Source organism: Hemiscyllium ocellatum, chromosome 2 (genome assembly GCF_020745735.1).
Source record: "Hemiscyllium ocellatum isolate sHemOce1 chromosome 2, sHemOce1.pat.X.cur, whole genome shotgun sequence".
Classification (NCBI taxonomy): domain Eukaryota; kingdom Metazoa; phylum Chordata; class Chondrichthyes; order Orectolobiformes; family Hemiscylliidae; genus Hemiscyllium; species Hemiscyllium ocellatum.
The window spans coordinates 41,561,233-41,588,361 of record NC_083402.1 but is presented as its reverse complement, the minus strand read 5'-3'; the positions used below and the strand labels follow the sequence as shown (position 1 = coordinate 41,588,361).

The 27,129-nt window shown below is 41.2% G+C and overlaps 1 protein-coding gene across 1 annotated transcript in view; it reads left to right on the top strand.

Annotated features, from left to right (window-relative positions):
- The window catches only part of LOC132822837 (isocitrate dehydrogenase [NADP], mitochondrial-like), an 84,248-nt gene that overhangs the window by 40,545 nt on the left and 16,574 nt on the right, over window positions 1-27,129 (top strand). The window contains exons 4-7 of the mRNA XM_060836209.1: window positions 2,318-2,478; window positions 4,917-5,060; window positions 6,173-6,309; window positions 18,888-19,039. Coding sequence (XP_060692192.1) covers window positions 2,318-2,478; window positions 4,917-5,060; window positions 6,173-6,309; window positions 18,888-19,039 — 594 coding nt within the window. The remainder of the gene's footprint in view (window positions 1-2,317; window positions 2,479-4,916; window positions 5,061-6,172; window positions 6,310-18,887; window positions 19,040-27,129) is intronic.

The following is a 27,129-nucleotide window of genomic DNA, read 5'->3' as shown; positions in this document are numbered from 1 at the left end:
GGTAGTCCACAAACCCACCAACACACTAAAACAGCAGCTAATGAACTTGAAAGAACCTATACAGACAACAAGCAAAACGAATGTCATTTACAAATTACCTAACAAGAACTATAACAACTCTACATTGGACAAACAGGCAGAAAACTAGCCACTAGGATACATGAACATCAACAAAATGCCACTCTCACTAATATCTTTACATACAGATGAAGAAGGACACCACTTTGACTGCAACAAGACAAACAGAGGCAAGCATAAGAGTTCCGGTTGGAATGCCATCAACTAACATATTGACTTGGACCCCATTTACCACATGTTGAGAAGAGGAACAGGAAATGGCATCACCCACCCAAGGAAATCTAAATCCATAAATAGAAGCCAGGTCACTAACATTAGTGCTTCATCAGAGGCTCACTGATGAGGTTACCTAGTATGGTGACGAAACGTCTGAAAGTGAACCTTCTAGCTCAACAAACAAATTTACATCCAGAACCTCAACCTGAGCTACAAACCTTCTCAAAGCCCACTAATAGAACTTGACTGTTTACAGTCATAGAGTCGCACAGCATTGCTCCATTCTGTAAAAAGAATGTTTTTTGAAGCTTTTCATTTTGCATCCAAGATAATTTACAAAAATACTAAATCAAAGGGAAAACATATTTATATTACATGAGGAGACTGCTGATTGGTTGGCAATTAAGAGTCTGATTGGCAGAGACTTTACCTTGGTGAATGCAGCAATTAATGAAAAGTAATCAACTGTTCTTTCTGTCTGCAAAGAAAAGGGCCCTATATATTAATATTTCCAGCTTTTGGTATATGCAGTTGTAAGCCCAACTGACAATCCTGAACAATATTCTGGATTATCCAGAAAATGTTGTCCACATTAAAGTTGCCTGTTTTGTAAGCATGGGCCAGTCTAGTATGCTCCGTAATTTGGTTGTGGCGAACAGCTGAATCCCCTTGTCGCATGCTCAAATAAACCCATTTATGCATACTCTCTGTTCTCTTCCAGCCATCCAATCTTCTATGCATGCAAATACATTAGCCATTACACCATGTGCAATAACCTTTCCATGAAAGCTTGTCTTCTGGAAATCCAAATTCAGTGGCACCTATTGTATGTTACTCACAGGAAACCTAGAAATAGCAAATAGGAGCAGGAATAGACTATACAACTGTTCGATCTGCTCCACTATTTAATCTGATCATGGCTGATCATCCAACTCAATACCTTGTTCCTGCTTTCTCCCCATGCTCTTGGATTTCTTTAACCCGAAGAACTATATCTAACTGTTTGTTGAAAACATTCAATGTTTGACCTCAACTACTTTCTGTGGCAGAGAATTCTACAGGTTGACTGCCATCTGGGTGCAGACATTTCTCCTCACCTCAGTCTTAAATGGTCTACCCCAGATTCTTAGACTGTGATCCCCAGGTTCTGGTTCCCCAGTCATAGGGAACATCCTTTCTGTGTTTAGCCTGCCTGGTCCTGTTAGACCTTCATAGGTTTGTCTGAGATCCCTCCTTCATTCTTCTAAACTCAAGTAGATATGGCCCTAACTGATCCAATCTCTCTTCATATAATCAGTCCTGGCAAATTGGAATCAGACTACTCCTTCAAAGAATTCCAATTAATTCCAACTCCGTTAACACAATTCCCCTTTCACAGAACCATGCTAACTCTTCCCTTGAGTTACTTCTTGAGTTATAACCTTCTTGACTATCAATTCTAACACCTTCCCTGTGACAGATGTCAAGCTAAGTGGCCTGTAGATTTCTGTCTCCTGTTTCCTTCCCTTCTTTAGTATAGGGGTTATATTTGCTACTTTCCAGACCAATAGAACTTTTCCAAGGTCTAATGAATTTTGGAAATACAGCTCCCAATGTTTTGAACTATTTGTTAGCCACCTCTTTGAAGGCCCTAAGGTGATGACCCCTGAAGATTTTTTGACCCACAGCTCTATTAGTTTGCTCAGGAACACTTTCCGAGTGTTTGTAATTACACCAAGTTCTTCTGATCCTTTACCCTTCGATATTATAGTTATTACTGGTATATGTTTGTTGTTTATAGTGAAGACCGAAACAAAATGTTTATTCATCCCATTCACAATTTCTTTAATATCCACTACTAACACCCATTCTCACTCTCTCGAGGGCCAACACTTACTTACTCTTTTCCTTTTAAGATATCTCTAGTTACCCTTGCTTCTGTTTTTACATCTCTAGCTTCCTCTCTAGCAGAATTAAACAGAATATTCAGTCTAGTTTCTTGGGATGGAAATACTGACAAAAGCCCAATTGATAACTTTTTCAGAATTTGGACTGAAAAAGATGTGGAAAAGCCCAAATGGAACTATCCGAAATATCTTAGGTGGCACAGTTTTTCGAGAACCAATTATTTGCAAAAACATCCCACGACTTGTCCCCGGTTGGGTGAAGCCAATCACAATAGGCCGACATGCATATGGAGATCAGGTAAGGCTGTTGTTACAAGATTTATAGCCCTATTACAAAGAATTTGCTTTATTGTTGAAGAAAACCTCCAATGTTCACTTTGTAAGAATAATTTAATGCATTCAGTTTATAAACGATGAACAAGAGTAAGACCATTCGCACTCTGAGCTGCTCCACAATTGAATAAGATCATGGCCCTGATCTGATTTTAATCTCAACTTTATATTCCTGCATTATCCCAATAATGTTTCATTCCCCTAATAGATCAAAATCTATCTACCTTTGCAGTAAACATATTGAAATTTTCTGCCTCACTGCCTTTTCAGGCAGGGAATCTCAGTGACTCTCAACCCTCTGAGACAGTTTGTGTTTCCTTGGTTTACACTGCACAGCAGTTCCATAAGCAAGGGAGTAAAATTATATCAGTGCAGTACTGACACAGTGTTGTATTGTCTGCATTGTTTTCTTTTGGGTGAGATATTAGACAAAAGTCCTGGCTGCCTTCTCGGGTAGTGCAGAGAAATCCTCCAGTGTCCTGGTCAATAAGGATCCCTCAACTAACTGTTAATTCGTCCCATTTTGTGGGACCTCACCGTTTACAATGCAAATCTGGAAATGGAAAGCTGTTGAAACTAAAAGAGAGCTTGAGGCTGTTGGATTGCCTAAAATCCGAACTGTTTCCATCATGGCCTTTAGGGAAAGAAAAATACCAAAATGAAACATTCAGCCACTAGAAATCTGAAATTAAAACAAAATGCTGGAAATATCTATCAGGAACATCAGTGGAGAGACAAAGAATTCACATTTCTGGTCACTCATCTTTGTGGTGAGGGCATGAGGGCCTAACCATGATCCCAGCTGGACTGTGTCCCAGTAAACATTCCCTCTAGCTTGCTATCTGCCTGACCCCATTAGGCCTCTCTGCTGCAATTTAGGCAACAAAGCCTCCTAACAGAGACAGGATGGCAGAGTTTGGAACTTTCTGAACTCCAGATACCTGTCTTCTTCAGGAAAGTCTAATGCAGCTCAATGAAGGCAGTAATGGTGGATAGGGAGGTTGGTGCATGATGAAACATAAGCAGTAAATGTTCAGTGATTTAGGATGAAAGGTTGCTTTTGGGGCATTGAAGGAATTGTGTGCGAAGGTAGAAAAGCTGTGAATGGTTTGAGGAGCAGGTGGTTTCAGCTCAGAGGTACAAGTGAGCAGATAAGATGCTGATATTAGGTATGGAGGGACTGTCTTTTGAAACGAGGCTGAGTAGATTGGGCCTGTGCCCATGAAATTTAGAGCAGTTATTCTCAATAGGGGCATATGGCCCCCTTAGGGACTCTGGCACATTTGAAGGGGGCCACAGACTGAAAACTGTGAAATGATTTTCTATCTATCTGTTTGTGTTGTATCCCTGTTTGAAAAGGATCCCTACTACTTTAGAAGAGCACCTAAGGGGGCCGTGGCCACAAAATGGTTGAGAATCACTGATTTAGAGGAATGAGAAGTGGCCTTATTGAAACATACAAAATTCTTAAGAGGACTCGACAAAGTAGATGCGGAAGATTTATTTCCCCATGTAGAGGGGTCTAGGACCACAGGGCATTATTTCAGAGTAAGGGGTTGTTTAAGACAGAGATGAAGAGGAATTTCTTTTGTCGGAAGATATAGAACCTGTAGAGTTTTTTTATCAAGGAGAACTGTTGAGGTTGGGTCATTAAGTATATTCAAGGCTGAGATGGACAGTTTTAATCAAGGAATCAGGGTAATGGGAAAAAGGCAGGAAAGTGGAGTTGAGGATTATTAGATCATCCGTGATCTCACTGAATGGCAGGGCAGACTCGATGGGCTGAATGGCCTACTTCTGCTCCTATGTATTAGGGTCTAAAGGTATGGCAATAGCAGCCTTTGTGATGAAAAGCATATGTAATTAGAAGTGTTTATCCAAAACTTTGGCTTCTGAAAGGAGGTGAGCAGAAGCTGAAAACTGACTTCCACTTTTCACTATAAACAGAAAATAAAATGATGTTTGATGACGAGATAATATTGAAAATTCTATTATTGTTTAATTTAACACCTTGTGTGCTCCATGACTTTGATAAAGGGATCTTTTTGTCTATAAACATTTTACAGCAAAAATGAATCTGCTTCCTCATTTTAAAGAAACATATTACATAAGATGATATATTGCCTCTGTATTTCCAAATTACAATGGGAATTTCTCTTCAGTAGCATAAGAAACTGCAGACAATTGTAGAGGACGTCACCACTGAGAGACAACAAATAAATAACTGATGAAATTAAGGATTTGTAAGTGCTGTTATAAAGTAGAAAAACTAACTTAATCCGATTTAGAGACAACAGGCAGAGCAGACCTGGCACTCAAACGTAGGACGTGAAGTTGAAGTATTATACTTTGTTTTTATTTAAAATGTGAATGTCTAAGTTTTACCAACTACTTGCATTCTAGTATCGAGCCATAGATTTTGTCATGGACCAGCCGGGTAACTTTAAACTAGTCTTCGTACCCAGTGATGGGAGCAAATCCCTGGAATGGAATGTGTTTGATTTCCCTGGTGGAGGGGTAGGAATGGGAATGTTCAATACAGATGAGGTAAGTTGCTCATAGTTTTCTGAATTTACCTCTGCTTCAGTTTATCTATCTTTCCTGGACACTGACAGTAACTTTTTGTTGGGTATTTATTAATGTTACTAAACATTTGAAACTTTACATTGTAATTTATTTCCACACATTCAAAATATTTTCCGTTAACTTGTCTGGTCTAACATGGTCTAACAAAATGCGGATATTCTCTCCTTCTTCACAATGTTGCAAATAGGAATGGCATATTTTTCACCTGTTTTCAATGTTAAATATTGAAGGAGCTGTTTTAAAATGTCACCTTGCTTTCAGGTCTGTTGTTAACACAATAATCAACAATCGATGGATAAGCAGCTGTTGAAATGCGTATAGTTTTAATATTACAGGCATGCAGTTTGCAGCTAGTTGGATTAATGGGTTATCTTAAAAATGACACGGATTTGGGTTTGTTTCCAGGGCAGTCAGTGGAAATTGTTTTTTCTCCCATAATGATCAAAACAGCTTCCATGTGGAATGGAATCTGGAGAGTCTTTTGACACTGTAATGTTTAAGTATTCTATTGTGGACAGGTGGGGGCTACACCATGTGGGAAACCCATCAATTAAAGCCTGGCAGGCTCACTTGTGCTTTGGTGAGAGATGGTCCCTCCTAATTTGGCAGACCAGCCCATCAGTGGGAATACATCACAGACAAAAAGACACAAAGCTCTCCTTTAAATCAAACCAACCCCGATCCCCGCCAAAGCCTTCTAGATAGGAGAGTGGGGGGGTGGGGTGGGGTGACAGGAGGGGTTATCCACATCACCTGACATCACTCTACCCCAGTGTTGAACTTGCCAATACTGGAGAGCTTCTGGTCTCTGATTGGAAGTTCCTGAACACATTAAGGATCCAGATGCCCAGCAGCTAGGTGATCCATTAGTACTAATTCAGGTTGTGATGAGGATCCAGAATGATCACTGGTTCTCCAGCCCAGCGCCGTAATCATTCAATTCAACCCCAAGTATCAATTTTGAAACTATGGGAATTCATCATTGACCCAGTAGCTTTTGTACCTTTTTCAGAAAGGTTTAGAAATCCAATCCTGTTGTTGGTCTTTGACTTGTTCTTTTTTTTAATACATAGTCTATTACAGGATTTGCACACAGCTGCTTCCAGTATGCCCTAAGTAAGAAATGGCCCCTTTATATGAGCACCAAAAACACTATTATGAAGGCCTATGATGGACGGTTTAAGGACATATTCCAGGATATTTTTGAACTGTAAGTTTGTTTCTTTTATTTAAAGTAATAAATCTTGAACTGCAGTCTAGCTAATTAAATGCAAGTTATCATATTCAGTTTAGACTAACTTTGAAAAAGGACAAGGAATTCAGGGTAAAAGTAATTAACTGAGGTAGGGCTAATTTCATTGGTGAGGGGAAAGGATCTGGGCTGGAAAAAGTAGGATCAAGATTAGCAAACAACACCGTTACTAGACAATGAACAGCTTCTAAAGTGGAGGTAGTTCAGGTACAATTGAAGTTCCTTCCCATGAGGGGTAAAAGGATGATGTGAGCTCCTCGGATGATGAAAGGGATAGAGGAGGGTGAAGTAGAAAAAGGCTATTCATGACCAATGTGACTCTGTTAATACAAGTGATAACCTGGTTTCAGTACAAAAAAAAGGTGAAAAGAGAAGCAGAGGGAGAGTATGAGAAGAGACTGGCAGTTAAGATAAAAGGGAAGGTTAAGAGAATCCAAAAGTCTTCTGTCAACTTGTAAGAAGGCAGTATGAAATGAGAGTGAAGCTTATTACTTACCAAATAAGGGATTGGTGCATAGACGCAGAGGGTATGCCTGAGGCCCTAAATGACTACTTTGCACCTGCCATTTCAAAAAAGATGTTGCCAAAGAAAGAAGAGCTAGTTGAGACATTGACTGGACTAAAAATTGACCCAGAGGATGTTTTGAAAAGGCTGAGCAGATTAAGATTAAATCATCAGGGCTAGATGAGATACTGAGGGAAGTAAGGATGAAAATTGTGGAAGCACTTTCAATAAACTCCCAGTCTTCCTCCGATAAAGGGTTGGTGTCAGAGAACTGAAGAATTGCAAAGGTTATATCCCCACTTTTAAACAAGAATAAGGATATGTTGATAAACTAATTGGTTTGACCTCAGTCATAGTAAAGGTTTTAGAAATATGGAGGAACCTCAATTATCCGGCATTCGATTATCCGAATTTAAGATTATCCAGACAAGATCGCAAGATCTCGATGCTTGGCCAATCTGTGTTATCTGGCATTCGATTATGTGAACATTCGATTATCCAAACAAAATACTCCCTGCCTGTGTCATTCTGATAATTGAAGTTCCTCTGTAATGATTTGGGACAAAACTAACTAACAATTGAACAAATATGAATCAATTAAGGAAATCCAGCATTGGTATGTTAAAAGCAATCTTTAACTAATATGATTGACTATTTTGTTGAGGTAGCAGGGATGGTTGATAGGGATAATACAGCTGACATTTTGTGCGTGAATGCCCAAGGACATCTGATAAAGTATTATGTACAAGGTTTGTCAGCAAAGTTGAGGCCCACAAAATAGCAGTGTGGGTAATAACCAGAAATATCTCCCTTTTATAGAAGGACAGGAGACAGAGACTAGCAAGTCAGCTTGGACGAAAATACAGAGTAGGATTTCCCAGGAGTTGGAGAGAATCCATGCATTTTTTCTTGATGTTTATTTATAAGTATGAAAAGGACAATTTCAAAACGTGTGGATGATACCAAGAGCTTTGAAGGATACCTCAAGAGGGCAGATAGGGTGATGTTATTGGCAACATGTGACAGATGGAGTTTAATGCACAGAAATATGAAATGATGCATGTTAGCAGGAAGAACAAGTAGAATAAATGCAAATGCAGGATAATATTCTAAAAGAAGAGCAAGCTGGGTATATATCTACACAAATTGCTGAAGGTAGCATAGCAGAATGAGAAAGTGGTTCACAAGGCATGCAAGATAATGGGCTTTATAAATTGGTGCATTGTGCAGGGAGGCACGGCTGATACAGCAACTCTTTATAAAACTTTGGTTTGGCCTCATCTGGACATCATACTTTAGGAAGGATATGAAAACATTCGAGCAGGTGCGGAAAAGATGGATAAGAATGGTTCCAAGGAGGACTTCAGTGATATGAATAGATTGGAGAAGATGGGGCCATCACCCTTAGTGGAGGAAGGTTGAAAGAAGATTTGAATTGGGCAATCAAAGTCACAAGGGATCTGGACAGAGGAGACAGATATAAATTCCTCATTGGTGGAAAGGTTAAAAACCAGAGCTCTCAATATAAAGTGAATGATTAAAGAACCAAATCAAATATGATATTATATAGAAGGACTTTGGGATGGGAATATACTTCCTGAGAGGCAGATTCAGTCATATCTTTCAAATGGGAATTGGATAATTATCAGAAAAGAAAGGAGGAATTGGGACGAGGTGAATTGTCCTTACGAAGAACAAGCTGGAACGCAGTAACTGAATGGCTGCCTTCTCTATTATAATCATTCTGTGTTTCTATGATAGAAAGCAGACTGAATCTGACTTCCCCAATGGACATTATTGAACCAGCAGAATTTTGAGGAAAATCTAGCAGCTGAATGGTGACTTTTATTGATTAACAGATTTTTATTTTGAGTTTTTGTTTTGTTTAAAACTGAAGCTGAATTTACAGAATATTCAGGGATTTTTAGTCATTATGGAATGTGAGCAGTGCTGCCAAAGCCAGAATTGTTAATTGTCCAGGCAAAGGTTATGGTGTCTCACCTTTTCAAGTCTATCTGCAGTGACTAGTTATGCTATTGCGAAGTAAGGTCCCCTAGGTTTTTAATCCATCATCGGTGAAGGAACAGCAATTATATTTTCAAGCCAGGATGTTGAGCCCCAGTTAGAGGATGCTCTGAGGGTGGCAAGGGTACAGACTGTACTCCGATTCGGGAAGTTTAGTGTCCATCACCAAGAGTGGTTCGGCTGCAGTACTACTGATCGAGCTGGTCTAGTTCTAAAGGGCAGAACTGCTAGACTGGGTCTGTGGCAGGTGGTGAGTGAACCAACAAGAGATAAAAACATCCTTATCCTCAGCAATTTGCCTGCTGCAGATGCATCTATCTATGACAGTACTGATAAGAGTGACCACTGCACAGTTAGAGTGAAGGATAAGGCTCGTAAGAGCAAGGAACAATGGAAGAGTAAAGATATTGATGCTCTGGTCATCAATTAGAAGGAGTTATATATTTGGGTATAGAAAATGAGGAAGAAGGGTCATTCTTATGAGGGAAATCAGGGAAGCAAAAAGGAGATAGCCACGGCAGAGAAAGTTAAGAATAATCAAGATAGATTCTACAAGTGCATCAAGAGCAAAAAAGCAACTATGGAGAGAATAGGGCCCCTTAAAGATCAACAACTCCTTCAAGTGTGGAACCACAAGAGACAGGAGCGATGCTAATCAAATATTTTGTGTCAGTTTTTACTGTGGAGAAAAAAATGGAGGCTGCAACTCGGGGAAATAAATATTGATATCCACAATTCTGAAGAGGAAGTGTGAGAGCTTTTAAAAACATAAAGGTGGATAAATATTTAGGACCTGATCAAATGTATCTCAGGATTCTGGGAAGTTAGGGAAGAGATTGCGGAGGCCTCTAGCAGAGATGTTTGTATCATCTACTGCACGGGTGAGGCGCCAGAGGACTGCAGGTTGGCTAATACAGTGCCTTTATTTAAAAAAGGCTGTAAGGAGAAGCCTGGGACCAATACGCCTGTGAGTTTGATATCAGTGGTAGGTAAGTTGTTGGAGGGGATGCAAAGAGATGGGGTTTACGTGTACTTGGAGAGGCAAGGACAGTTTGAGGATAGTCAGCATGACTTTGTACATGGGTAACCATGTCTCAGGAACTTCACGTTTTGAGGATGTAACCAAAAAGGTTGAGGGCAGAGCGGTTACATGGGCTTTAGTAAAGCCTTTGCCAAGGTTCCGCCTGCTGGACTGATTAGTGAGGTTAGATCACATGGGATTCAGGGAGAGCTTGCCAATTGGATACAAGATATACTTCAGAGGGTCGTGATAGAAGATTGTTTTTTGCATTGGAGATCTGTGAACCACAGTGTTCTGTGGGGATTAGTGCTGGGTCCATTTTTGTTGGTAATTTATATAAATGATTTGGATGAGAATTTAAGAGCCATGATTAGTAAGTTTGCGGATGACACTAAAGTTGGTGGTATAGTGGACAGTGAAAGTTATCTAAGTTTACAAAGGGATCTTGATCAATTGAGACAATGGGTTGAGGAGTGGCAAATAGAGTTTAATTTGGATAAATGTGAGGTATTGCATTTTGGTAAAACAAATAAGGGCAGGACCTTTACAATTAATGGTAGGGCCCTGTGTCATGTTGTCAAACAGAGAGACCAAGGTGTTCAGGTACTTCATTCTTTAAAAGTTGCATCACGGGTAGATCGGGTGGTTAAAAGGATATTTAGCTTCATTTCTTCAGACAATTGAGTATAGGAGTTGGGACGGTTGTACAGGAAGTTGGTGAGACCTCTTCTGGAGTACTGTGTACAGTTCTTGTCACCTTGCTATAGGAAGGATTTTATTAAATTGGAAAGGGTTCAGAAAAGATTTACCAGGATGTAGCTGAGAATTAGATTAGATTACTTACAGTGTGGAAACAGGCCCTTCGGCCCAACAAGTCCACACCGACCCGCCGAAGCGCAACCCACCCATACCCCTACATATACCCCTTACCTAACACTACGGGCAATTTAGCATGGCCAATTCACCTGACCCGCACATCTTTGGACTGTGGGAGGAAACCAGAGCACCCGGAGGAAACCCACACAGACACGGGGAGAACGTGCAAACTCCACACAGTCAGTCGCCTGAGTTGGGAATTGAACCCAGGTCCTTGGCGCTGTGAGGCAGCAGTGCTAACCACTGTGCCACCCAGAATGTAGGATTTGAGTTATAATGATAGGCTGGGACCTCTAGGAAGTGGAGGGGTGACCTTATAAAATCATGAGGAGCATTGATGAGATGAAAAGCAAAGATCTTTCCATAAAGTGGGGGAGTTCAAAACTAGGGGGCATATTTTTAAGGTGAGAAGAGAAAAATTTAATAGGAGCAATTTCTTCATACAGAGAGTAGCTTGTATGTGGAATGAACTGCCAGAGGGAGTGGTAGATGCTGGTGCAGTTACAACATTTAAAAGACATATAGATAGATGCATGAATAGGAAACATTTAGAGGGATGTGGGCTAAACGTAAGCAAGTGGGACTAGACTACTTTGGGAAACTTGGTGGGCATGGACAAGTTGGACCAAGAGTCTGTTTTCCTGCTGTATGACCTTTTGAATATGCTGTTCAATTTGTTGTGTATGGTAAACTATGCTGCCCCTGTGCGCCAATGGTGGAGGGGGTTAACATTTATGGTGTGGTGTCAGTCAAGTGGACTGATTTGTCCTAGTTGGAGCTGAACTCTTACATCAGGAGTATAATGGAATAATGGACTGTATGCGTTGTAGATAGTGGACAGGCTTTGGGGAGCCAGGAGATGAGTTATTCACTGCACAATCTGCAGACTCTGAAATGCGCTTGTAGCCATTGTATTTATATAGCTAGTCCAGTTAAGCTTCTGGCCAATTATAACCTACAGATGGTGATGGTGGGTGATTGAGTGATGGTAATGTTGTTGAATGTAAAGGGAAGCATTTAGAGCCTCTTGTATTGGGATGGTCACTAGTCAGCACAAGCCTAATGTTGGCCAAGTTTCGCTGCATATGTGCTGCTTCAGTGTCTGAGGAGTGGTGAATGGTACTGTAGATGATTGACCTCCAACAATTGCAACCATCTTCTGTTGAGCTCAATATGGCTTAGTCATGAAGTTTTCTCCCCAATTCACATTGCTTTCAATTTACTATGGATCCTTGAAGTTCATATTCTGCCTTGATGTCAAAGCAGTTACTCACATCTTATTTCTTGTGTTCAGCTCTTTGTCCTTGTTTTGACCAAGTCTGTAATGAGCTCAGGAACCACATGACCCTGGCGGTGTCAGTGAGCAGTTTATTGCTTTTCATTTGATGGCATTGTCAATCAACACCTTCCATCACTTAGCTGATGATGAGGAATAGACTGACAGTATTGGATTTGTCCTGCCTTTTGTTGACAATAAGGACATCAACCTGACTTGTATCAATCAATTGTACAATGGATGAATGTTCTTCCATGAATGGACACCAAACACAAGATTTTATGAGATCCAAGCGAGACAAAGTGTAATTCTGGGTAAGGAGCACACAAGTGCCTTGGCCAATTTTTCACATAGTTGGTTAGATGTCAGAGTTGCAGCTATATTGTAACAACTTGGTTAGGAGCAGAGTTAGTTCTTGAGCACAGATCTATAATACTGCCAGGAAACTGTCAGGCAAATAGCCTTTGCAGTACAGATTGTACCTACCTAATCTGGCATTTTCGATCTGGCAACCTCTCTGGTCTGACACTTGCAGTGGCTCTATTTTTCTCTGTAGTGGTTCTGCATTAATATTTATTCATTTTACTTTTTGTTACACTTTGTCTAGCTTGGATCTCATAAAATCCTTAGTTTGGTTTCCAATCACGGAAGAACATTCATCCATTGGACAAATGAAGTCAGGTTGATGTCCTTATTGTCAAACGTTTGTGCATTGGATATACTTAATCTGCAGTGGTCTGGCAAATTCTCTGATCCGGCAAAGGCACGGTGCTGTGTCTGCCAGGTTAGGGAGGTGCAGCCTGTATTTGCATCAATCGACCAGTAATAAGAGCTCTAAGACTACCACAGGCTTGTCCTATCCCTTACCTTGGCAAAAGATGGCACCAAAGTCAAAGGCTGGAAGCCCATACAAGTTTTTTTTAATCTGCTTTTCAATTATGTTAATTTTCTTTCTTTTCTGGATATTTTACAGATAGTATAGTAGCTGCATTAAATATTGTTTTGCATTGTATGATTAGACTATGGTCAAGTCTCCGATTAATTTAAGTAATTCCTGTTGTCTGTGCTTTCATAGGCCTAACGAAATTATTTTGAAATTCTTCCATCAGTGCTGTTCCTTAACTTTATACAGTGTGCTGCTCCTCTGTGGGAGTACCTTCCAGATATATCTCAGGTGTTCAGACAGTGCTGAATTGCTCAAGGTTCATTAATTGCTGTTTGGTAATCTACATCCTTTATTCTATTTAATTTCTCTATGAATACTTTGGCACTCTTTAGTTTTCACTCTCTTCTTCTTTCTTCTTTCTCTCTTCTTTCTTTCTTAGCGAATCTTGATCTCCTCTCACCACTTCTTCCTCTACCAGCGTCTGTCCAAGAGACCCAGTCACTACCAGGATTCATCATTGCCAAGGCTCTAGACTCCAGATTCCTAACTGATAGTTAACTCAGCTGATTGTGGGAAAACAGCACGCTCATAGAGAAAGGAAACAACTTGGAGGATTTGAGCATGATGATTCACAAATGAAATTTGATGGTGATGATCAGAAGGTATATACCTTATTTAAATTTATAAATATGTTTGCAGAATAAAGGAGGCACTAAACTAATTGCCACATTGACCACGGTGAATCTGGACATAAAAAGAGAACTTTCTGGAAATGTTTACCGGCCCTGCTGGGAGGGAAAGAGGCAGTAAGTTGGGTCACAATCTGAGAGAGAGCCTTAATTCTGGATAGGGAGCACACAAGTGCCTTGGCCATTCATGTTGTCGCTTCTCGGAGGTGTCTGTTAAGAAGTTGCCTCTGTGAGCCTTTTCACTTTAATAACAAGAGATAGGCAGAAGCAGAAGACTCGAATAAAGGGACTGGAGTGATGTGCAGTCAGCAATGCTATCAGGACACACAGTACTGCTACACAAGGACCACATGTGTCCTCAACATGGCATTCCCTGACAATCTTCAACTTCAGGAAGAGGTCCAAGATCTCCAGGAAGACCCCACTGGCACCTCAAGGGGGTGGCATGGTGGTTCAGTGGTTAGCAGGGGACAGCATGGTGACTCTGTGATTAGCACTGCTGCCTCACCACACCAAAGAAATGGGTTTGATTCCAGCTGCGGGCACCTGTCTGTGTGAAGTTTGCTAGTTCTCCCTGTGTCTGTGTGGGTTTCCTTCACGTGTTCCAGTTTCCTCCCACAGCCCAAAGACATGCAGCTTAGGTAGATTGGCCATGCTAAGTGTATAGGCCAGGTGGGTTGGCCATAGGAAATGGGGTGAGGGGGCTGGGGCTGGGGCTGGGGCTGGGTCTGGGTGGGATGCTCAAGTCTACAGGATTGGTGTAGACTTGATAGACTGAATAGCCTGTTCACACTGTCATGATTCTATGAATACTTTCTCCCGGTTGGAACATTCCTGGGCCTACTTTTGGGCAGATAGACTCTGCTGCATTGACTCTAACTCCCACAAGATCACTAGGACCTTGTATTCAAATCTATCTATATTCCTCTTTGCAACTTATGTCCCCCCCCCCCCCCCCCCCCCAATCTTTGCGTCATTGGTCAGTTTAGCTACCATGCATTCCAAGGTGTGGAAATTCACCTGGGGCTTTTAGTGGGCAGGTGGACAGGCATCACTCCTTCAGAGGTACTCCTTCACTGCCTGATAGAGGGGCCTAGTATTGGGCAGAGGGATGCTGTTGAGATCCACCTCATTTTCCTTGCTGCTGACCCTCCCCAATACTTCAATTGCAGCACAATCTCTAGCCTTTGAATACCCAGCTGCCATCAGGAATGTCCATCCCCAATTCTGTAGCTCAGGTGAGTGGCAGGCTTGACTCTGGGACAGACCTGCTACTGGTCTGTCGAGTGCATGAGTGGCACCTAATTCAGTGGGCATCGCCAAAAAGAAGCAAGATAGGCCTCTCTCTGGCTTAACCCCTGTCACATTCATTAAACATCTCCCAGTGTTTCTCATTGTTGGGAAAAGCAAAATTAGAAGCCATCAATATAAGATTGTCTTCAAGGTAATAAGCATGCAATTCAAAACTGCTTTCAGTTCTGGTCACCCTGCCAAAACGAAGAGTTATGTGAAACTTGAAAGGGTTCAGAAAAGATTTACAAGGATGTTGCCAGGTTTGGAGAGTTTGAGCTACAGGGAGAGGCTGAATAGGTTGGGGCTGTTTTCCTTGGAGCGTCAGAGGCTGAGGGGTGACCTTATAGAGGTTTATAAATCATGAGGGGCATTGAGAAAGTGAGTACTCAAGGTCTTTTCCCCAGAGTGGGGGAGACCAAAACTAGAGAGCATAGATTTAAGCTGAGCGGGGAGAGATTTAAAAGGGGACTAAAGGATAGCTTTTTTTATGCAGAGGGTGGTGCATGTATGGAATGAGCTCCCAGATGAAGTGGTGGAGGCTAGGACAATTACAGCATTTAAAAAGCATCAGAAAGGGGTTAGAAGGATATGGTCCAAGTGGTCTCAAATGGGACAAGATTAATTTAGGTTATCTAGTTGGCATAGACAAGTTAGACTGAAGGGTCTGTTTCTGTGCTGTACAACTCTATGACTCTATAATGCTTCCACAAAGAGTAGTTGAGTGTGTTGAGAATAATTAAAGTACCATTGCCTGAAAAATTTTAAACAGGTCCAGTCAGCCAGCAGAGATGGGCTAACTTTGAAAAGCTACACATCCCATCCAGAACTCATGATGTTTCTGTTTTGTGTACTGCCTACATATTATGTTTTTCTTTAATTTTATCCTGTCCAGTTGCCCTACTCCCTCCTTTGTTGTGACATTAGCCGCATTTTTGTGCGCACAGATGAAAAGTACTAATTTAGTACCTTAGCCAATGCAAGATTTCCTTTACAGTCCCTAATCGACCTCACCCTTCCTTTGACTATTATTTTGACTTTTACTCTTTAGATGTTTAGCAAAGACTTCAGTGTTCTTTTTAAGTTACCTTCTATTTGCCCTTGTATTTCCTTTTTCCGCTCCCTGCACTTTGTGTTTTGCTTCACTTAAACAAATTAACTTCTTTGTTCTGAATTTTTGAGCCTTTATTTTACATCTTTTTGTCCCCTCGGCTATTCTGTTGAAAAAATTGTGCTGCTTTTTAGGTGTCTGTAACACTGCTTAATTCCTCACTGCTAAGCCAGAACAGAAGTTGTACAAAAAGTACGTGTGAAATCTTTCCCCAGTACAGAAGTAAATTAGCTTGCTCTTTATTTGCCATCCAAAAAGAAGCAATATCATTACCAGATCGTGAGCCAGATTATAAACATTCCAAGGTCCCTATCATCTCACGTAAGTCTCTGTTCCGCCCTTTGCAGTTGAATCCTTAACTTTCTGACACGCAGACTGCAATCAGTGAGAACAGGCAACAACACCTTTTCACCTCAACATTGGCGCTCCGCAGGGTTGCATACTCAGTCTGTTACTGTACTCCCTGTACACTCATGACTGTCTGGCCAAATTTTGTCCTAACTCCATCCACAAGTTAGCTGGCAACACCATTGTTGTGGTCCGATCTCAAACAGTGATGAGACAGAATACTTGGTGGCAAGATCACAATCTCTCCCTCGACATCAGCAAAACAAAAGAGCTGGTCATTGACTTCAAGAAGCGGAGTGGAGGGCATACCCCTATCTACATCAATGGGACTGAGATGGAGTATACTGTCAAGAGCACTAAGTTCCTAGGAGTGATGATCTCCAACAATCTGTCCTGCTCCATCCACATCAACACAACAATCAAGAAAGCACAACAGTGCCTCTGCTTCCTCAAGAGGCTAAGGAAATTTGCATGTCAGGAAGGGCTCTTACCAATGTTTATAGATGCACCATCGAAAGCATTCTATCTGGATCCATCATGGCTTGGTATAGCAACTGCTCTGCCCAGGATCGTAAGAAACTACAGAGAGTTGTGATAACTGCCCAGTCCATTACACAAAAGAAACTTCCCATCCACTGAATCCATCTGCACTTTCTGCTGCCTCTGGCAGGCAGCCAACATTATCAAAGACTCCTCCCACCCCAGTCATAATCTCTTCCATCAAGGCAGCTTAAGCACATATACCAACAGATTCAAGAACCACTTTGTACTCGCTGAATGGACCCCTCAAATTTTAAATTTAATGTTGACCTCACTATTTGTGCACTTTCTCTGTAGCTGTAACATTTTACACCTTGCTCTGTTTTATTATCCTTATGCACTTTGTATAGTATGATACAAACACCAAACAAAACATTTCACTGTACCTGTGACAATAACAACCAAATCATAATTCAGGAAAGAAAGTGAACATAGAAGTCAGCCTAATATTAAGCAAGTATAAATCACAAGGTTATTCTTTTCACTGTTTTTTCTCCCTTGCTAGCATTGACTTCTTACTAATGTGTGGTGTAACAGCTATTAGCACCTCAACCTAACTATAGCTTTTATTCAGGTGAGCTTTGAGTGCAAAAGTTGGTAGGTATTAGATCATGGAAAGGCAGATGAAGTTTGAAACTCAGTTGATGCTAGGTCAATTACTAATTGAAAATTACTTTTTTTTTGTTAATGATGGTATGCAGTGATATTAGATGGAGGTAAGTATATAGAATTAAATTGCAGATCAGGCATGATTCTATTGTCTACAAGGAAAGGCTTTCCAGCTCAGCACTGTCCCCATGACTTGTCCGGACTTGTCCTACCTGCCTATCTCCTTTTCCACCTATCCACTCCACCCTCCTCCCTGACCTATCACCTTCATCCCCTCCCCCACTCACCCATTGTACTCTATGCTACTTTCTCCCCACCCCCACCCTCCTCTAGCTTATCTCTCCACGCTTCAGGCTGTCTGTCTTTATTCCTGATGAAGGGCTTTTGCCCGAAACGTCAATTTCACTGCACTTTGGATGCTGCCTGAACTGCTGTGCTCTTCCAGCACCACTGATCCAGAATCTAATTTCCAGCATCTGCAGTCATTGTTTTTACCTACGGCCTACTCTTGCTAGTGCATTTCAGTGGAAGTGTTGCAACTGAGACTAATCAAGGCTACAGTGGTAATTGAGGAATTACATTACCATGAATCATTTTTTTTCTTTGCTACCTAACACAATGATGCTGATGACTACACAAGGCTCTCAACACAAACTGTACGCCTCAGATTCTATGTAGCAGTTCATCAAAAATTGATGAAGGTTTATAAAGGAGGAAACCCAGGTACAAACAATCGTGAAAGATCTGTTTTGTAATTCTATTCTTTTTCTCTTGCCTCCCAGCAAAGACTATTTTGTATTTGACAATGCACAGGTTAGTGCTTTTCCGTCTACAATTGAGTGCTTATAAAGTGGTGACAGTGTAACTGTGCAGACACGAGGTCTCCAGCAGAGGTCGTTCTAGGAAACGGTGTGTGAAAATGTTCACCATTTAGTCCAGCAATTCAACACTGACCATCTGGAGCTTTTACTGTTGAGTATGCAAAGTAAAGTTTGCTTTCAGCTGGATGTATGTTGTAATCAGATCCTGAGGTTTAACTACAGGAGTCCCACTGTTAAAATACTTGGACAATGCACAATCTTGACTTCCCATGGTGTAGAGAAACCATATCAAACAAATGTACCAGAACAATCTTCAATATGGGTCCCATATTTTCACAAGGTCACTTCTGCACAAATTCTGTTCCTTTGTCTTCATAGACTAATATAATAGCATTTTACTGAACTGAGAACAGTTTAGGCTTTTACTGCAAAGAAGCAGGATCTTACTAGAATATGTGACAGTATGAAGAGTCTGTGGTTAATAATGATTGATATTTATCACATTGTTTGATTTTTGTCTGGTCGTCTTTGTTCCACAGACATTACAAAGCAGCTTTTGATAAGCTAGGCATCTGGTATGAGCATCGGTTAATCGATGATATGGTGGCTCAGATGCTGAAGTCCTCCGGAGGATTTGTCTGGGCCTGTAAGAACTATGACGGAGATGTTCAATCTGACATTCTGGCACAAGGTAATTCTCATTAAAGAGAAACAACTGTTTTTTTGGCTTAGCTTCTTAAAGTGCTTGCTATGTTTCAGCTTATCAGCATACTCCTTATTCATAGAACTTTTGCCAAAATACATTCATTTTAACTGGCTATTAAATACACAAAAACATCTGCAGACATGTGCAATGATTTCTTTTTAAAAAAAATGAAATGAATTACAAAGAATATGAGTAAAGAGATGCCACCTATTAATTGAAGACACAGATAGGTTTTTAGTTCAGGGTGACATCAGTTGCTGTAAATAGTCTAAGTACCATATTACTTCAGTGGGAGATTTTATTCCCTGCATCTTTTACCTTTCTACCCCTTTAAGAGGCTCCTTGGCAGCTCCTTACAAGACCAAACTGTCCTAAAATCTCCTGATGTTACTGTATGTGAGATTTTATTTAACGATGATGTGATGAACTGCACCCAGTGGGAGTGCAGGTCATTCCTGGATTTCAGAGTCTGGGAGATAGTCGAGGCTCATTTATTATTGGTAACCTCTTCTGCAGCTGGCACAGATGATTTGTGTTGAGCCAAGGTCAGCTTAAGGGCTTTCCTTCCAGCAGGTCCTCTTTCTCAGCATTTGGTCATTTCTTTGGGCCTGTACGTTTTCCCTTGCTCCCCATGACTGTTTGTCTCCAGCCACTCTGATCAGCACTGAGGACTTCTCATGTATCATTTCTGATCCATGAGAGCTTAAAGTCTCACTTATAGAGGTATTTGTATTGCAGATGTTGGTGACCTGTTAGTTTTATGCGAATAGCTAGCTTGCTACAGAGCATGTCTTTAGGGATGTGATCATCATCCATTCAGTTCTCGAGATCCAGCTTATAGAGTCACCATTGAATGAAGAGTCAATGTGCTGGGAATGCCAGTGTATTTCTACCTTTGGCACTCTGTTCTGCCAGGAGGTGCCCAGTGATGACAGAGATGGCAGCACGGTGACTCAGTGGTTAGCACTGCTGCCTCCCAGTACCAGGGACCCAGGTTTGATTCCAGCCTCAGGTGACTGTATGGTGTTTGCACATTCTCCCCGTGTCTGAGAGTTTCTGCCAGGTGCTTTGGTTTCCTCCCACAGTCCAAAGATGTGCAGGTCAGGTGAATTGGCCATGCTAAATTGCCCATAATGTTGAGGCATTAGGTGCCTTAGACAGGGGTAAATGTGGGGTAATAGGGTAGGGAAATTGGTTTGAGTGGGATACTCTTCGGAGGGTCAGTGTGGACTTGTTGGGCCGAAGGGCCTGTTTCCACACTGGATATTCTAAAACTTCTAAAGGTCTGCAATTCTGTCATTTTGTTTGGCTTGCGTTAGTTGTCAATGGCTGACTACTGTAAAGGAGAGCAGCTAAGTCACAAACGTGTTAGACACAGGGCTTTATATTGTGGTTAGTTTGCTGTTAGTCCACTCAACCTCTCATCTTTAACATAACAACTGTAGCCCAGGTAGCCTTGGTGCTGGTTTCGGCATCAAGGTATAGCCTGTGGTAAATGTCGAAGAAGTTACATGAAGCTGTTGATGAGCTGCAGTGTGAGGTTGTCAATGTTGATTGAGTTGATGCCCTAGCCAACAACTGTGGTATGCCTGACACTGATTTTCAGTTCAAACTCCTTGCAGGCATAGAACACCAGTCCACAAACTGTTGCAAGCGAGTATCAATATGGGTTCATCAGCAACTATGACTGAGCTTAGTGGGCGGCACGGTGGCACAGTGGTTAGCACTGCTGTCTCACAGCGCCTGAGACCCGGGTTCAATTCCCGACTCAGGCGAGTGACTGTGTGGAGTTTGCACGTTCTCCCCGTGTCTGCGTGGGTTTCCTCCGGGTGCTCCGGTTTCCTCCCACAGTCCAAAGATGTGCGGGTCAGGTGAATTGGCCATGCTAAATTGCCCGTAGTGTTAGGTAAGGGGTAAAATGTAGGGGTATGGGTGGGTGGCGGGTCGGTGTGGACTTGTTGGGCCGAAGGGCCTGTTTCCACACTGTAAGTAATCTAATCTAATCTAACCTTGGTCTTGATCTGACCAAAATGAACAGTGTGCTGTCATTCAGGTAGACATGTTCATTTGAGTTACCAAAAGTGTACAACAGCAGCATAGAGAGAAATATGTGCTTTGATATGCTCCTGTGATATGGCTTGGGATACCTTGCTGCATAAAAGATGTTACATGAATGAAAGTTGTTATTGTAAAGAGGTTTTCTTTTTAATTCATTCAATGACATTATTGCCCAGAAGGCAGTTAAGAGTCAACCACCTTGCTGTGTATCTGGAGTCTCATGTAGGCCAGACCAGGTAAGGATGGCATTGTAGCGATAAAGAATTGGTAAAGACTCCATGACGGATTTCCATCAAATTGACTTCCTTCCCTTCTATTGCCAAGACCAAAAGTCGGTAATGTAACTTGGCAGTGACCTCTTCTGAGTTAAATTATAAATAAAGTAACAGTTGTTACACCAGCAGTAGTTATCAATGAGCTGCCAAATTTTCAACTATATTTTGTTCTCTGCATTGGATTGATTCAGATAAGCTACCACCTCAATGTACCTGTTTGTCTCCCCCTTTGGTGGGAGGCCATCCTGACTCCAGTAAAATGCTGGCGAGGTTGTAAATTCAGTTTACTGGTTAGGTCATTGTCTAATCGTCTGCATTTGGCTGAGCTGCTGGTATTCCTGTTTTTGGAAATATCTTCTGTTGGTGAGAAGACATCAGACTTCCATCATATTGAGTTTTACAAGATATTGCTATCCCATTTTTATCAAGACTGCTCTCCATAATCACCCATGACCCTGTCTGGTTAGTTTATCCTTTTCCATTTCTTTCTTCCCAAAGCATTTGATATGGTGACCAATGCCATTGACCTCTTGTTATTTTAGTCATAGAATTTTACAGTACCAAAGGAGGCCATTCAACCCATCATGTCTGTACTGGTTCCCAAAAGAGCTACCCAGCTGGTCCCATTCTCCAGTCCTATCTCTGTGGCCCTCTAAATCTTGAATTTCAAATATATATCCAGCTCTCTTTTGAAACCTTTGATCAAATCCACATCCACCACTCTCCCAGGCAGCACATTGCAAATTTTAACAACTCTCTGAAAAAGAAGTTTCTCCTCATCTCTCTCCTAGCTCTCTTGCTGATGATCTTGAAATTGTGACGTCTATTTACTGACACATAAAGTAGTGGAATCAGAATATTCTTCTTCACTCTGTCAAAATTTTGAACACCTCAATAAGTTCACTTCTTAATCTTCTCTACACCAAGAGGAATAAGCTCAATCTCTCTGATCTTTCCTGGTATCTAAAATCCCTCAATCCTATCATCATTCCAGTAAATCTCCTTTGCACACTCTCCAGGGCTTTAGCATCCTTCCTTAAATCAGGCACCCAGATCTGAATGCAATATGACAAAGGTGGTGACTAGTGATTTGTATAGGTGTAGCATCACTTCCTAGCTTTTATACACCATGCTTCTATTTATAACTCCAAGGAACCTATAAGTCGCCTTAACAACTGATTCAACTTGCTTGACCACCTTTAGAGAACTAAAGAACTAAATAGAAGGGAAGGAAGTCAATTTGATGGAAATCCGTCATGGAGTCTTTACCAATTCTTTATCGCTACAATGCCATCCTTACCTGGTCTGGCCTACATGAGATTCCAGATACACAGCAAGGTGGTTGACTCTTAACTGCCTTCTGGGCAATAATGTCATTGAATGAATTAAAAAGAAAACCTCTTTACAATAACAACTTTCATTCATGTAACATCTTTTATGCAGCAAGGTATCCCAAGCCAAATCACAGGAGCATATCAAAGCACATATTTTTCTCTATGCTGCTTCATGCCTTGCACTTGTTTATCAGTAGGCTGTTCCATAAGTGACAACGTCCATTGGGACAAAGGGCAAATGATACTTAACTCTATCTCTCCTTTACTTCTCTCAAACACTCATCTGCCTCCATGTGGTCCAACTGCTTATTTAAATCAAATCTGACCTTCCTCCAACTCGTCATCGGGAAACTCAAATTCATCATTCGGTGCAAACTCCAGTCCATCACAGCAATGTGATTGATTCTTAACCCACCCTCTGGGCAATTAGGGATGGGTAGTATAAGACAACCGTATCCCATGAGCAAAGCACAAAATATAAATCCCCTCCCTTTGTTAGCGCTAAGTCTTCAGCTACCTCAAAGCTGAGCTTTTAATGTTGAGGTCTAAACCTGTTCAGTTCTGCACATCACATTGTATTTTCAAAATCCATTACCTTGATTTATCTTCCCTTTCTAATTGCTTATGACTTAACATCTGCTTTCATGTCTATTGAGAATTTTGCTTCTGTTACAGGCCCTTACAATACATGCAAATTGTTCTAACTAAAATGGTATTCATCTTACAATGAACTTCAAAACCTCATTGATGTTCTCAGTTAATCTATTTGATATCCATCAAGACGGATGAGCAATGTGACTTCCATTCCCTCATGTGAAAGGAAGTCACTTTAATGAAGAAGAAGTGAAAATATTATAAAGATCCCTGAACCTGAAATCATGTTATTTCAGTATATGTGGATGTCAACTGGAACTCTAGTTTTGAGGAGCTGTTGACACTAAATGCAGTTGCTTATGAAAAGGAATTCAACCAAATTGATGTTCATCCTCCCACCACTCTCAAGAGATGGTTATGGAGCAAGCATGTTTGTTATTTTCCTACTTTATTATGAACCTACTAATTTATGGTCTTAGTTACAATTCTCAGCAAAGGCCACAATTATCTGCCTTACAAAGTGTTCCAATCAGCCAGGCCTGAGTTCTTGCTACCATGTTGACTTTGGGAAGAATGTGAATGAGTCTGGCAGTAAGTTGCAGTTCCGTCCCTTTGCTGAGTTATATTTTGTCACAGGTCTTGCAAGGGAACAAGGTGGAGGAGAAACAGAGAAAAGGGTGGTAACTTGTAGGGATTTTAATTTTGGCAGTAACAGCAGTCAAAAGTCCAGAACTATTAGAAATTTGTTCTTATGGAAAGAATTTGGGAAATATCTTTCATTCAATAAGATTAATAAATCAGCGAAGTCTCTGACAACTGATACAGATAAGGCATTCGATTTAGCTCAAGTTGGTTTGGGAAGAAGAATTCTGTGAATGCTCGATTGTAAGTGGTCACTGAATTAGAAGTGGAAAATGTCATATGATTCTGTTTAATTGAGTAGCTCCCAAAAGCCACAGGATGATTTGCAGAGAGAGTGAAGAAATGTGTCATGCGTGCTCTTTTTGAGTCAGAGTGGTTGATGAAACAGAGAGTGTATTGCATTGTATTCAAAGAATCAGTAAAGCATGTGGCCATGCACCCTATCAGGCTTGTACAATATTAGACCTGGAAGTGATGAGGGTAAAGACTGTGTAGCTTTGCTGATTGTGTGGGGTGATGTTGCTGTTATGGGATATGGGCATAACATTGGGCTTGTGGCTGTTTCACTGCATTACATACAGCTTTGGAGGTGCATGAGTCAGCCCTGGAAGTTGCACAATTGAATTTCTTTCAAACAAAATTCCCAGCTATGCAAGGTAGTTATTAGGCAAGTGGTTGTGGGCACAGGTTTGGGTGAAATACCTATACAGTGGTATAGGTTGGAAACCTGACATCCTTTGCCCGCTTTCATGTTTCCCGTTCCCGTGTTCTGAAACGAGTTAAAATATTCATGGACCCAATTAACTTCAGCCATTCATTCTGACTTCAGCAACCTGCTTATTGGTTCCATGGTCTCTCCACAGCTTGCCATGCTTGCAAGAGGAGGAATGATCTCTTACAGAAACTGACCAGTTGGGGGTGCTGCAAGCACTGAAATCCTTCTGATCAGACTTGGTGTGCAACATTTTTGGAATTGCTTTCAAGTGCTTGGAGTTAACACACGTGTATCTTGACCTCTTCACTGTCAAACATCACTGGATAATTACTTGGGCCTCTGAGGACAGGGAGGAATCAGACATACCCACGGCTTCTATTGCTGCACTCAGGGCTGCCAAAGAAATCTCTGCTAGATGTGTCCACACACATTTCACTAGGCACGTGTGTGTGCCAACAGCAGAGAGTTCTATCCAAAGCCATGTGCCCTAATCCTATCTCTAAATAACCCTCAGCACCTCTCATTCCAGCAGCCAATCAGCTATCATTACACTCATATCCTTGCCTTCTCATAGTTGTCATGGTTACCCTTACTGAAACTAGTTTTGAAGTTATAAGTTGAATTTAACTTCCACCAGTCAATATGGAGAGATTTGACCCCATGTTCCCAGAGCATTAGCCTGGATTACTAAATCAGAAACTTAACATATGCCGCCATCTCGCCATTCTTGAGGCTAATCTTATCTACAAGGGCATTGTTGTAAGAGTTTTTCAGGTTGGTGTCCTAGGCCTAACATTGTCAGCTGTATCATCAATGTTTTGCCATCTTTCATAAGGTCAGAAGTTGGGATGTTGAGGGCTGTGGTGGTGCTGTGGTAGTAACCCTAGCTCTGAGCCAGGAGGCCTGGGTTCAGGTCCAGAGGTGTATCATTACCCATCTGAACAGGTTGACTAAAAATATTCAGAAGTGGGGATGTTTGCTGATGATGAAATGATATTCAGCACCATTCTCATCTTCTCAGGTACTGAAACTGACCATGTGCACATGCATCAAGACCTAGATCACATTCAGACTTGTCGTGATAAGTGGCAAGTCACATTCAGGCCACAAAAGTACCAGACAATGTGCATATCCAACAAAAGGGAATCGAACCATCTGTTGATCTTAAATGGCATTACCATCACTGAATCCTCTATTCTGAGGGCACCATTGACCAGAAGCTGAACTGGACCAGTCATACAAACAAGAGCAGGTCAGGGCTGGAACGTGTCTGATTAACTAAGTAACTCACTTCCAGACTCTGTCAACTTTTGAATGGAAGGCACACATAAGGCATGCTGTTTGCTCCTATTTGATGTGTGTAGTTACAACAACACTCAAGAAACCATACATAATCCAAGACAAAACAGCCCATTGATGAACAGTTAATTTGCCATTTTTAACCCACACTCCCTCTGTCTATTGGTGAACAATGGCAGTAAAGTGTACCTTCTACAAGATGCACTGCAACAACTTGCCATGGCTTCTTCAGCATCACCTATCAAACCTATGACCTTTACAATCCAGGAAGATATAAGCAGTAGTGTAATGAGAGAATCATTATCAGCAAGCTTCCCTCCAAGCCAAACACCATCTGGAATTGGAACTTTGCCACCGTTCCTTCACTGTCACTGGATCAGTGTCGGGAATTCCCACCTTAACAGCACCTTGGATGTTGTTACTGTCAGATTAGGAGAGGTGTATTGGCCCCCCTGTTTTCACTCTCCTGGATTGACAGCAACAGTGTTTACTGTTCTTTTCATCATGAGGCTATACCTCCCTTTAATAAGAATGTGATTAGTTAATGTCTGTTGTATCATGAAAGCGTGAATTACAAGGTTTTCATGAGTGAAACAAATAGCAATTTTATTATCTACTAACCCTGAAAACAAAATACAAATGTTACATCAGGCATATATGCAAAGGAACAACATTTTCAAAGAAGGTAGTGTGCACTGTAAAAGGAAATTAAAATAAAGTACATTTTAAAGTCCTTAAAGTAACCTTGGGGCATAAAGGGTTTAACCTGAGATCATGGTTCTTTAATTATAGTCATATATTGGACCAACTCATCCATACTGACCAGGTTTCCCAAACTAAACCATTCTCATTTGCCTGCATTTGGCCCATATCCCTCTAAATCTTTCCTATTTGTGTACCTATCCAAATGTATTTTAAATGTTGTATCTGTACCTCCATCTACCATTTCCTCTGACAGTTCATTCCATAAAGGGACCACTCTGTGTGATAAAGTTATCCCTCAGATCCCTTTTAAATTTTTCCCCTCTCACCTTAAAAATACACACTCTGGTTTTGAAGTCCCCTACCCGGGGGAAAGGCCTTTGCTGTTCATTTACCTATGCCGCTCAAGATTGTATAAACCTCTATAAGGTCATCCCTCAACCCTTAACACTCCAG